The sequence below is a fragment of the Phyllostomus discolor genome, chromosome 8 (assembly GCF_004126475.2).
Source record: "Phyllostomus discolor isolate MPI-MPIP mPhyDis1 chromosome 8, mPhyDis1.pri.v3, whole genome shotgun sequence".
In the NCBI taxonomy this organism is placed as follows: domain Eukaryota; kingdom Metazoa; phylum Chordata; class Mammalia; order Chiroptera; family Phyllostomidae; genus Phyllostomus; species Phyllostomus discolor.
Window position 1 is genome coordinate 75,409,359 of NC_040910.2, and position 11,869 is coordinate 75,421,227.

Sequence of the window (11,869 nt, forward strand, 5' to 3'; positions counted from 1 at the left end):
ACATCTAGGTGGGGAAGTTACTTTTGGGTGGGGAAGTTACTTCCATTCCCCTGGCTTAGAGCTGATCACAGCTACTTAACCTATCTATGCAACCAGCCAAAGGCTATAGATATGTTAAATGACCAACCCAGAGGTTAGCTGCAAGGCTGTTGCTATGCAAAACAGCTCTCAATGGCCCTGCTCCATTTGTCCCTTCCCCCAACCCACACCCTGGGGTGGGGGATGGAGACATCTTAAAATCTCCTAGACACCTTAAGTTCTGGGCCCCATTTCAAATGCCTATTTGGGGCCCCCCCTCTTGGCTGCACCCTATAACACTGAGAGTCTCTAGTTTGTTTTCCCCATGCAATGCCCTAAAATGTGTGCTTTCTCCCAAACTTACAGAGTTGGGCAGGGTTTCCACACATGCTCACAAGCCATTTGCAAAGGCTCAGACTCACCTTCCATAAGGTGGCATGCAGGGAGTTGGCTACTGGAAAGTGGATGAGTTCAAAGGGTGCCTATGGATCATTTGGTGGCGGGGGGGGGGGGGGGGGGGGTCCGTAGATGAGATGTCCCAAGCAACTCATGGGCTATACTTCTCAGGAAGAATCCTGACACTTAACACTACAAAGGCTCCAGTAAAGGCTGCAAGTATGACCAGGAACAAAATTGTACCACAGATCTTGTATCCCATGGGGTGGTTCCAGTTTGTACTGAACAGCAGAGGAGAGGGGCCCACATTCCAGCAAAGAGGCTAGAATGGGTCAGCCTGGAGCTTAATCCCTGGAGACACACTACCTCAGAAACGCTCTTGCCCATCCTTCCTTCTAAAAGAGAACTCTGGAAACTATTACTCTTGAGAACCACTGTGTGCCCCCTGGGACAGCTATAGGTATATTTAATGAGCTTCAACAATTACTCTGTGGCCAGAAAAAAAGACCTGTGGGAGTTACAGTTCAGGTGGCTTTATAACCTGGTGAGCAATTCCAAATCTCCTCTATGCTGTGACCACAGTTCCTTGAGGAGGAAACTGGAATCCACACTGGCAGGTTTCGTCCAGGACAGCTCTTTCCACCACTTCTGCTCCACCCCAACTGTGGAGTTGGGAAATGAGAGGTTCCTCTTTCTAAACCATCCTAATCTTATCTCCTTTGCTATAGGATCAAAGGACCCACCCTACAAGCATGCTACTGGAACTTCCTCCAGCCTGCCTGCCACCCAGGAGGAATGTTAATAGGTGCTAGACGGCTGGCGGTAATCTTCCCATTTGTGGAAGAGAAGTAGAGGCAGGATCAGGACCATTTCTGACAGCATCTGAGCTGACTCCCCCTTCCCCCTGCAGGGGCTGTGGACACTGAAGAACAAGGTCTCTAAGACAGTGATATCAAGGGACAGGTAGCCAGCAACTACAGATATACATTATCTCCTTTAACCCTCACAAACTCTGAAGAGGTAAGTAGAATTATTTTTAATTATTTTGTCATTTTAACAAATTAAAAAAGTGGTGAATTGAATGGCTTCAGGTCACACACAGAGAAGGACTGGCAACACTAGGACTCAGACCTTGGTTCCAGAACCCAAGATCTCCAGATAGGATGGACAAAACTCGGAGAGAAGCCAGGGAGAGAGGGGGTGAGAAGGAGAGAGAGACCTCCCCTTATGACAATTGACAGTGGTTATTTTGAGACCCTTATCCATAAGAACAAATTGAGGACAGGGTTGTTTTGAATTGGTGATCTCAGTCCTGAGCTCTCCACCTCCTGAAGAAATGGTGTGTGCGCATGTGCATGTGTGCTTGTGTGTGTGTGTGTGTGTGTGTGTGTGTGTGCGCACTATGAGCCTGCTGGTCTTAGAACTGCATACCCACCTGATCCTCCCATTCCCACATTCAACAGTGCATGCTAACAGGCCCCTTTGGAAAATTATGTTTATCTTATTATCAAAGCACTGGTGGGTCAAAGCAGTCAGGTGACATTTCTTTGATTTTGTCTGCTACCCACAATGTTAAGGAGAAGTATTTGGCCTCTTGTGTGCCTGAAAAACTGTCCTCAGCCCTGTCACACTCAGAGCACAAACACTTTCCAGGAACAAGGATTTTAGTAGCTCACCATTGCCTGAAGCTCTGGTTAATTCCAGTGAACTCAGGGTGCCCACTGTGTCTAACATTCACGCAGATGCATTTCCTGGCTCCTCTCCCTGTAGCGTAAGGTTCTTTTACCTCTCTCAATATTTCAGCAGAAGTCATCTCTCCCGTGGTGACACCTTAGCCCCTAACACTGTGGGTTGTGAAGTCCTTGTGCTCAGAAACTTCTCTGCTCTGGTTTCCTGTGTTTTTAGTTCCCACATGAATTACACCAACCACTTCTCACCTGGTGCAGCTTATTCTTACATTTATTGACTCTTTTTAAAATTAACTTGTGGTTGTCCTTGCACCAGATTGTCATCCAAATGTTGCTTTATTCATCAGTCATTTCACACATCCAAATACTTATGTTTGCATTAAACAAAATGTTGCTTATTTCTGTCACCAAAAAATAGGTAGTTGAATTTATATCTGCTATACTAATTTTTAGTATGTTATGAATCAAGCTCAAACTATAAATTTTCCACAATAACCACAAAATTCTTTTTCAGGCTAATTTCCCATTCTGTGTGTTTTCTCCACTATTCCTTATTCAATTTTGTTTTAATTTAACATCTTTTCTATCGTTTATTGGCCATGCACATTTCCTCCCCTATGACTTGTCTAATCTAAGCCTTTGCCCGTTATTTCCTACTGTATTTTCAGGCTTCTTCTTATCAGTGTGTGAGATTCACATGTATTCTGAATACTAGTGCTATCTTGATTACCTGTGTAGCAAGCACTTCTTTCCTGTCTATGACTGGTCTTTCCCCTTCCTTTATAGTGTTTTTTTTTTTTTTCATACAAATGTTTTAAATTTAAAATAGTCAAAATGTAAGACATTTTTCATATATTTTGTGTGTTTTGTGCTGGTTTAAGAAATTAACTACTTTCTTGATATCATAAACATATTTTCCCCTAAAATTTTTTCAGTGTTGTAGAGATACAGTTTAAGTATCATACAGATAATACAGATACACATAAGTATCTGGAAATACAGATAAGTTTAAGGAGTACACTGTGTTGATTTGATATGCTTATGGTATGCTCCTCTAAATTGTTTGAAGCTTTGCTTTTCACGATTATCCTTTAGGGATTATTTCTCATACATGGGTATTCCATTGTTCCAACACTGTTTACTATGGTCACTCCATCCTTTCCCTGCTCATTTCCAAACCAATGCATGTCGGATACCTGCAGCTAGTAAATGCTTGGTCTGTGTCTGAACTCGTCAGTCTGTTAATAGGTATATTCTTCATTTCGACCTCAGTACTACTTCGCTGTTTCAATTACCGTAGTAAATCATATTGATACCTAGTGAGACCATTTCTTTCTCCTTATTCTCTATCTTCAAATCATCTTAACTCCTTATGTTTCCTCATTCTTTGTGTGCTAAATTCCAGGTTTAAAAGAAACCTACTGGTTTTACATCATTTGATTGGGATTACATCAAATTCATAGATTATTTGGAAGAGACTGACAATTTTACCACACTGAATCTTGTCATTAACATTGCTTACCTCTTCATTTTTTTAAAGATTTTGTTTATTTATTTTTAGAGAGGGAAGGGAGGGAGAAAGAGAGAGAGAGAGAAACATCAATGTGCAGTTGCTGGGGGTCATGGCCTGTATCCCAGGCATGTACTCTGACTGGGAATTGAACCTGCGACACTTTCGTTCGCAGCCCGTGCTCAATCCACTGAGCTATGCCAGCCAGGGCTACCTCTTCATTTTTTTAGGTATTCTTTTTTTGTACTTCAGTAAAGTTTTGTAATTTTTGAAACCAACTGGATCTCTTTTGTTAAATTTATTTCTGGATTCCTTAATATTTTCTATTGCCATCGTGAATGAGGAGTCTTTTTAAAATTTGTATATTCTAATTTGTTATTATTTATGTAAAAGAACAGTGTTGACTGTTTTAAATATTGATCTGTATCAGACAAACTTGCTAATACTTCTAGACATTCCCTTTGGAATTCATGATTCATTTAGATTTTCCTGAGTTTTCTTTGTAGACAATTGTATCATTCCTTTTTTCTTTCCTTCCCAATTCTCACATACCAAAAACTTCTAATGTTATTTCATAAACAGAGCAAGACTTCACACCTTTTACACAGAAGTCTCAAATTAGCTCTCTACTTCATACAGATCTGTGGCCACATCTCTTGAACCAAAGAGAAATTACAAACCAGACCCCTGCCTTTAGGGCCTTGTTCATAGTTGGAAATCTCAAGGGACCATGGCATCATCATCTCTGTCTTACAATTGCATTCCCATTTCTTACTTTTAGGTTTGGCTATATATATTTTATTATTTTTAAAAATTATCTACAATTTCTATGTGTTTAAATTGGAAAAGGATCGGTTAACATCAGCTTAGTCTGCTATATTGCCAAGAATCACACCTCTAAAATAGTACACTTCCACACCAAATGAACTGAGCATAATGTCTGAGCCCTTTTGCTTTATTGAACCCTCTCAACCCTAAGATATTATGATTCTGTGCAAGGACTTGGAAAGGCACTTTAAAAAAGACATCTAAATACTTTTAGGTTCAGAGAAAGGAAAGGATATCATATTTGGGGAAACATACTTAGATCTGCATCGCTGTGCTTAGCATATAATTCACACAACCACTATAGGAGATATTGAGAATTAGTGATTGAATCAATTATATATCAAATTAATTATTGAGTAGCATTCTCTTTAGATAAATTAGTGAATTATTCAGGATACCCTAAAAGAGGATAATAATGAACACAGGATAATAAATACTGCAGTATAAATAGCTCTCAAAATATGAAATAGTTTAAACAGAATGAAAGTTTATGTCTATCCTATGAAACAGTGCCAGCAGATATCCTTGGTGGTGGGTGGCTCTGCCGGAGTGGAGATCTAGGGGAACCAGCTCATTTCACCATGCGACTCCACTACCCTGTTCAGCCTCTGGGCCAGTTCTGTCTAGCTCATAGGAAGCCCAAAAAGGAAACACATGGATGAACTGGTAGACTAAAACTCAGCCACACAACCACACCTCAGTGCAAGGGAGCCTGGGAAATCTAGTCTGATTGTACATCCAGGGAGAGGAGAACTAAGTGGGTTTGGATGAGTAGCTAGAAGTTTTGGCCATTATTAGTATGCCTAAGAGTACAAGAGGACCAGAAAGGGCAGAATCTATAGTCAAGAAGTTAAGGAAACATTACAATATTTCAGGTAGAAAATGGTGATTATCTAAGCTGAAGCTCTGAGACAATAAGTAGAAAAGTTAAATTATGTAAGAATTCTTTTAAATGAAGAATCAACAAGGTCAGATGTTGAATTGAAGGATAAATTGGGTGTGTTTGCCTGTGAGCATCCCACATGTGGGAAACCAAAGCAATAAACTTTAACTGTAGAAATATTGAGTGCAAACTTATTTGTTCATAAAATGAACAATATTTCACAATAAACTCTCCAGGGGTGATTAAAATAAACAAAGTATGGTTGTGCTTCTTTTTTTAAAAAAAAAGCTTGCAAACTACTTAGGTTGGATGTGCAAAGTAGGAGGTCTGAACAGACATGTTGACAGGTTGGCTGAACATAGAAATACAGGAAACAGACATCAAGGCTACAGATACAGACCTGAGAGTTTACTCTGCAGTCCTGGAGGTAGCTATTGAGTTGGATGAGCCACCAAAAGAAATAACAGAGAAAGAAAAGAGAAGACCGAAGAGAAAATCTTTGCAATACTTTATATTAGAGAGTTTCCAAAGAGGTAAAAACTATCAAGGAGGGGTTGAAAGTCTTATTTGAAAGTGGGAATCGTAGGGAGGAAATACACTAGGCTTGTGTTTGCTAAGACTTCAGCCCACCAGTCTGTGCGTTAATACTCTTTCAAAGGCAGTGTAGATACCTGTTATTTCCTGGGCTCTGGCATCACTATGGTTTTTCTCATTGAAACAATTCTTAATTTCCAAGTTGGTCCCTGTATGAACACACCTTTTACACTGGAGTATTTTGTCAAAAACTCCAAAATGCTGTCATTTCCAAATCAAATGTAATAAAATTAGCACTTGAGTCTGCCTTTTCCATTAAGTTGTAAGGTCCCTGAGAGCACAGACTATGCCTCACAAGTTAAATAAAAAGATTAATAAATTGCATTTTTTCACATATTTTTTTATTTTCCAATAAGCCTAACAAAAAGTATCCAGTGTATGCAATATGAAAATGAAGTACTTGTTAATTTATTAAATCCTAGGTGTTTGTGTGGTGCTACTGGAATTGGGGAGGACGAGCACTTCTGATTCAAAGGTTACTCACTTCTTAGACAGGAGTGTCCAGGGCCAACTGTCAATTAGTCCCACTGATCAACAAGAATATTTTCCCAAAGTGTTGGCTCTCTCCACATTTAGTAAACTCACCTGTACAGATGAGTTGACTTATCACTAGAGTCAAAACTGGTGGATAAAGAAAATCATGACACATAGTAACTTCACCAGTAATTCTGGATTCCTCTCCCCTTTCTAAATAAAAGAGCCATGAGAGAAGACAACAGGTCCTCTGCCCTGGATTTTATCCTCCTTGGAGTCAGCAGGGAGCAGGAACAGGAAGATTTCTTCTTCATCCTCTTCCTCTTCATTTACCCCATCACACTGATTGGAAACCTGCTCATCATCTTGGCCATTCACTCTGACATTAGACTTCACAACCCCATGTATTTTCTCCTTGCTAACCTCTCCTTTGTTGACATCTTCTTTTCTTCTGTAACCATCCCTAAGATGCTGGCCAACCATCTCTTGGGCACCAAAGCCATCTCCTTTGGGGGCTGTCTAACACAGATGTATTTCATGATTGCCTTGGGTAACACAGATAGCTATATCCTGGCTGCGATGGCATATGACCATGCAGCAGCCATCAGCCGTCCACTTCATTACACAACAATTATGAGCCCACGAACTTGTGTCCTGCTAGTTGTTGGGTCTTGGCTCATTGGAAACCTGAATGCCCTCCCCCACACTCTGCTCACAGCTAGTCTGTCGTTCTGTGGCAACCAGGAAGTAGCCAATTTCTACTGTGACATTACCCCTTTGCTCAAGCTGTCCTGTTCTGACATCCACTTTAATGTGAAGATGATGTACCTCGGGGTTGCTGTTTTCTCTGTGCCATTGCTATGCATCATCATCTCCTATGTTCGGGTCTTCTCCACAGTCTTGCATGTCCCATCCACCAAGGGTGTGCTCAGAGCCTTCTCTACCTGTGGCTCCCACCTCACAGTGGTTTCTTTGTATTATGGGACAGTCATGGGCATGTACTTCCGCCCTCTGACCAGTTACAGCTTAAAAGATGCTGTGATAACTGTGATGTACATCGCAGTGACCCCAATGTTAAATCCTTTCATCTATAGTCTGAGAAATCGGGACATGAAGGCTGCCCTGCGGAAACTCTTCAGCAAAAGAATCTCTGTGTAAGCAATGGGAGTTCATGCACTGGAGACTGTAGACACCAATTAAAATGAACTTGGAAATCCATTCCCAATGTCCTCCCCTTTCAAGAAGCTATGTCCACTCTTTCCAGCTAAAAATTCTTTTTCTCAGATATTTTTAACAGTTTGTGATTCATTTTACTGAAATTGTCACTTTGTCCACCTTGTCCTTCGGTGGAGTGGCAGCACAGGATATTGGGTTCACATCTCAGCTGTTGCACTGACTCTCAGAAGAAAGTGGAAAAGGTCTGAAGCTCTGCTTCTACATCCACATTTATGAAAATAATCTCTGCCTGCCACTGTCACATGGTGTGAGTAAAAGACTTCTTTATTTGAAGGATATACATCACTAATCAAATGTCCACTTTTATCAAGGTATGATGGTTAATCATTTCCACTAGGCTTATCATCTGCTGAGGGCAGGTCTTAACACAGCACTGTACCTTTCATAATTTTGGTCATATGAAGTGTAGCCAATACTTCCTGGTGGAAAGTGGTATGGGCAAATGAAAATATTAGTCTCTGAAATGTAATGTGATAATGATCAGACATAATCATATCAGACATTATTTACCCATCTATAAAATCTTTAAATAAGCTGACCTGGGGAGATATTTTTGTTCATGCTCTATAGGGAACCAATGAGCATGGCAATGGCAAATGTAGCCCAGTATTGATCCAGAAAACCAATCAATATGAGGTGGAACACAGGAGCCAGGTGTGCAGATAGGCTTTCCTATGGGGAATCAGGCCTGCATTGTACCTAGGCTGCTATGAGACTTGCTTTTTCTAAAACTCCCTCACCCTGAGTTAAGACTGCAGATGTTTAATGTATATCTCTGAAGCAACTCCCTAAAGTCTGTGCTAAGATGTCCCAAGGATGAAATGTAACCAAATCAATCATTTGTATCATTTCCTTGCATTTACAACTTGTTCTTTTTTGTTATCTGTAAGAAATAACCACTTAACTAATTTAGAAATGATGAGAACCTTCTTTGATGTAATGCAATTGGAAACCAATACAAGCCTGTCCAGGCAAGGGTTAGGGCACTCTCCTCTTGAGAGAGTTGCCAAGGCACTCAGAGGTGCTCTTTACTTCAGAGAGTGGCTGTGCTGTCCCTTTTTCTCCACAGGACTCTGTACTCTGTGTGAATTTGTGTACTGCACCCACAACACACAGACTCCAGAGGGCCAAAGTCTGCATCAGCGCTCTATTGTGGGTTAAACTAGACTGTTTCTAAAGAGTATAATGCTTTCCTTAAAATCTTTCTAAAATGACACTCATCAATAATTAATGCATTTTCAAGTTATAATTATTCTATGTAGTTAATATTTAAAAAGCACTGATTTAATTAAATATAAAATGAAATAAAGCTACAGTGACAAAAATTTGGGTGTCAAATAAGTAAAAAAAAAGGGGGAATTATTAAAATGGTGGGAGGCTGAGGGTGATGGGGGATGGGGGTGAAGGAAAAAGGCAGAAAACTGTACTTGAAAAACAATAAAAAAAAATGATGTGACCATGTTTCCTCAGAGTGGCTCAGGCTAGGTGAGGCTTTTCTTCTGAATGACCTGCACTGATTATGTGGGTGATACCCCCAAAACAGAGGTGGTTAACCCAACAGGTCAGTAAATACCCACTGAGGAACTCCACTAACTATGATTTGATTCTGTTCATGAGAAAATTATAAAGCTTTTTCAAAATATTAATAAAATATAAATGATCATCCTTAAATATCATACTCTCAAAGAGAATAACACTTTTAAGAGATGGATTGAGTGTATCTTAGAACAGAGTGCCAGTTGTTTCATTATGTACTATTTTTTACTACCAGTAAAAACATAAAATTATTACCTTCTACAGATAACTCACATTGCCAAGAATTTTCCATGAATAGTAGAAAATGATGTTGTTCACCTTTTAATGCTGAGATTCTAAAATACTAAGGATGAGAACTATCTCAATTACCCTCTTTCTAACCAAAAAGGATTTGATTACAAATGCATATGAATCTGTGTGTGAATGCATGACCAAACAATGGAGGGAACTTTCAAAGTTGGCTATTGAAAACTTTACATAAATGTATTGTCTGTCTGTCCATATGAGACCATGAAAACTGACATCTGTTTTGTTCTGGTGTAGCCTCAGCACTTGGGGCAAACATATGAGGGTGGACCCCAAAAATGGAATTTATTGAGATGGTTTTTCCACTACCCAAAACAGTCTTGAACTCATTGATTCTGATGCCTTGTAGTTTTTCTGCCATTTTTTTTCTTTCACCTCTTACACAGTGGCAAAGCATTTCCCTTTGAGAACATTTTCATCCAGGCAAACAAACAAAACAAAGTTGCTCAGGGACAGATCAGCTGTATAGTGAGGGTAGGGCACATGGGTTCTGCAGTTTGGGGCTTTTGGTAAAAAACATGCAGTCCAGTATGGGCAGGTGCACTCATAAATCAACCATAAAGAAATGGGCAAACATGTTCAAAGACTCTTCAAAAAAATACACTGGGGCCAAACACAGCTTCTCACAACTGGTACACTGACACAGATGGGTTCTTAGAACACTCATCTACCATGAGAAGCCTATACTACAAAGGGTCCACCCCCCAGAGGATAATTCTGCATTTGTTGGGGTGTCCCCTCATATAGTAACTATTAAATGCATTTGTATTAAATTAATAAATGAATCCTGCAATATTATGTTTAAATAATGAGTGCAACAAAGCTAGTTTCCTGTTGTGGTTAAACTCAAAACAGCCAAATAGTTTGAGATATTTCAAATATTTTCCATAGTAAAATATTAAGTGCCAAAAGGATGCTATAAAAGAAAAATGGGGATGTAAACTCTTAGAAGAACTCCATATAAGTAAACTGCTCTGTCAATCTGACATTACATCTCTATTTTAATTTCACCACAGGAAGTTGACCTTCCCTACTATATTTCCTACAGTAATTACAAGAATCCATATGTATGTTTATGCCTTTAAATGCAAATAAAAACCATTGCTCCTATATGTAAAGTCATTGACTCTCTTTCATTCTGTCAAACAAGCTGTCCTGGAGTAATTTTGACACTATCATTGAAATTACTTCCTGTACCAATGTCCAGAGATTGATCAAGTCTGGAAAAGGCTAAATAGCTAGTATGTCTGTTTGAGTCAGTAAAGTTCCATTCAACAAACAGAAGTCACATGTGGTATGTTTAAAACAAGAAGATATAAAACAGGGAAGTAGATGCATAGGTGTGTCCTGAAAGAGACTAAAGGATGGAAAAGATGGATACCAAGGTAACTCAGAATTAACTAACTGCAGGAAGGAGGTACCTCCACTAATTACAAAAGGGAAAGGTGGTGGTACCAGAACCTAAGAGCTGAGAAGAGAAATGACCACCTATCTGATTATCTGAGGGGAGCTGCTGAACAGCTGCCACTTGGGCTTCTCCTGTTGAGGTGACCCAAACTTTTATTCCTGAGGTGGGATCTGAGTTCTCAATAGTGCTTCTCCTTCTAAGAGGTGGGTGATATACTTGCTATTAACCTCTGCTGGTGGGGAAGGAATATAAAAGACACCACAGATATAATTTCAGACGTGGGCCCCCTTGCCCCTTCACTGAGTCTCAGTCATACAATGTCCTTGGTGATTGGGTGAGTGCTCTAGCCACAAGACAAAACTCTTTTCCCAAATGGCCCACAGAGACATGTGGCAATTTGACTGAATCTTAGCAACATAACAGTAGTATTTTAAAATGTAAATCCCAAAAGATTATTATGCATACCCTTTCATAAGATTATAAACAGCTAAAGTAACCCAAAAAATAAATTTTCTTAGAATAGCTATAGATGAAAAATTGCATGAAAAACAAATTCAAGGCAAGAGGAGCATAGGATTCAGAATAAAAGGAAATTAAAGAGGGGAGAGTTAGGACAGTGCAACTAAGGAGAGTATAGTTAGATGTAAGTTATTACTAAAGACTCGTTCTTCAGGTTGCACAGTGGGTCTAGGGGAGGGGTCCCCACCATCCAGGCTGTGGACCACTACTGGTCCAGGCCTGTTAGAAACTGGGCCACATGATAGGAGGTAAGTTCACATGTAATGGGTTTGAGTCATCCTGAAACCATCCCCCCATCCCAGTCCATGGAAAAGTTGTCTTCCATGAAAACGGTCCCTGGTGCCAAAAAGGTTGGGGACCACTGGTCTAAGGGCATTTATGATATTATTCAGATGGATAAATAGGAAGACATATGATAGATGATGATGGATACATGATAGATAGATGATAGATAGATAGATAGATAGATAGAT

The 11,869-nt window shown here is 39.8% G+C and overlaps 1 protein-coding gene across 1 annotated transcript; it reads left to right on the plus strand.

Moving 5' to 3' along the window:
- The first annotated feature begins 989 nt into the window (after positions 1-989).
- On the plus strand, positions 990-7,708 carry LOC114504141 (olfactory receptor 1A1). Its single transcript, XM_028521831.2, has 2 exons — positions 990-1,434; positions 6,616-7,708. The coding sequence occupies exon 2, from the start codon at positions 6,620-6,622 to the stop codon at positions 7,547-7,549; it is 930 nt and encodes a 309-aa protein (XP_028377632.1). The 5' UTR covers positions 990-1,434; positions 6,616-6,619; the 3' UTR covers positions 7,550-7,708.
- The last annotated feature ends 4,161 nt before the right edge of the window (positions 7,709-11,869 follow it).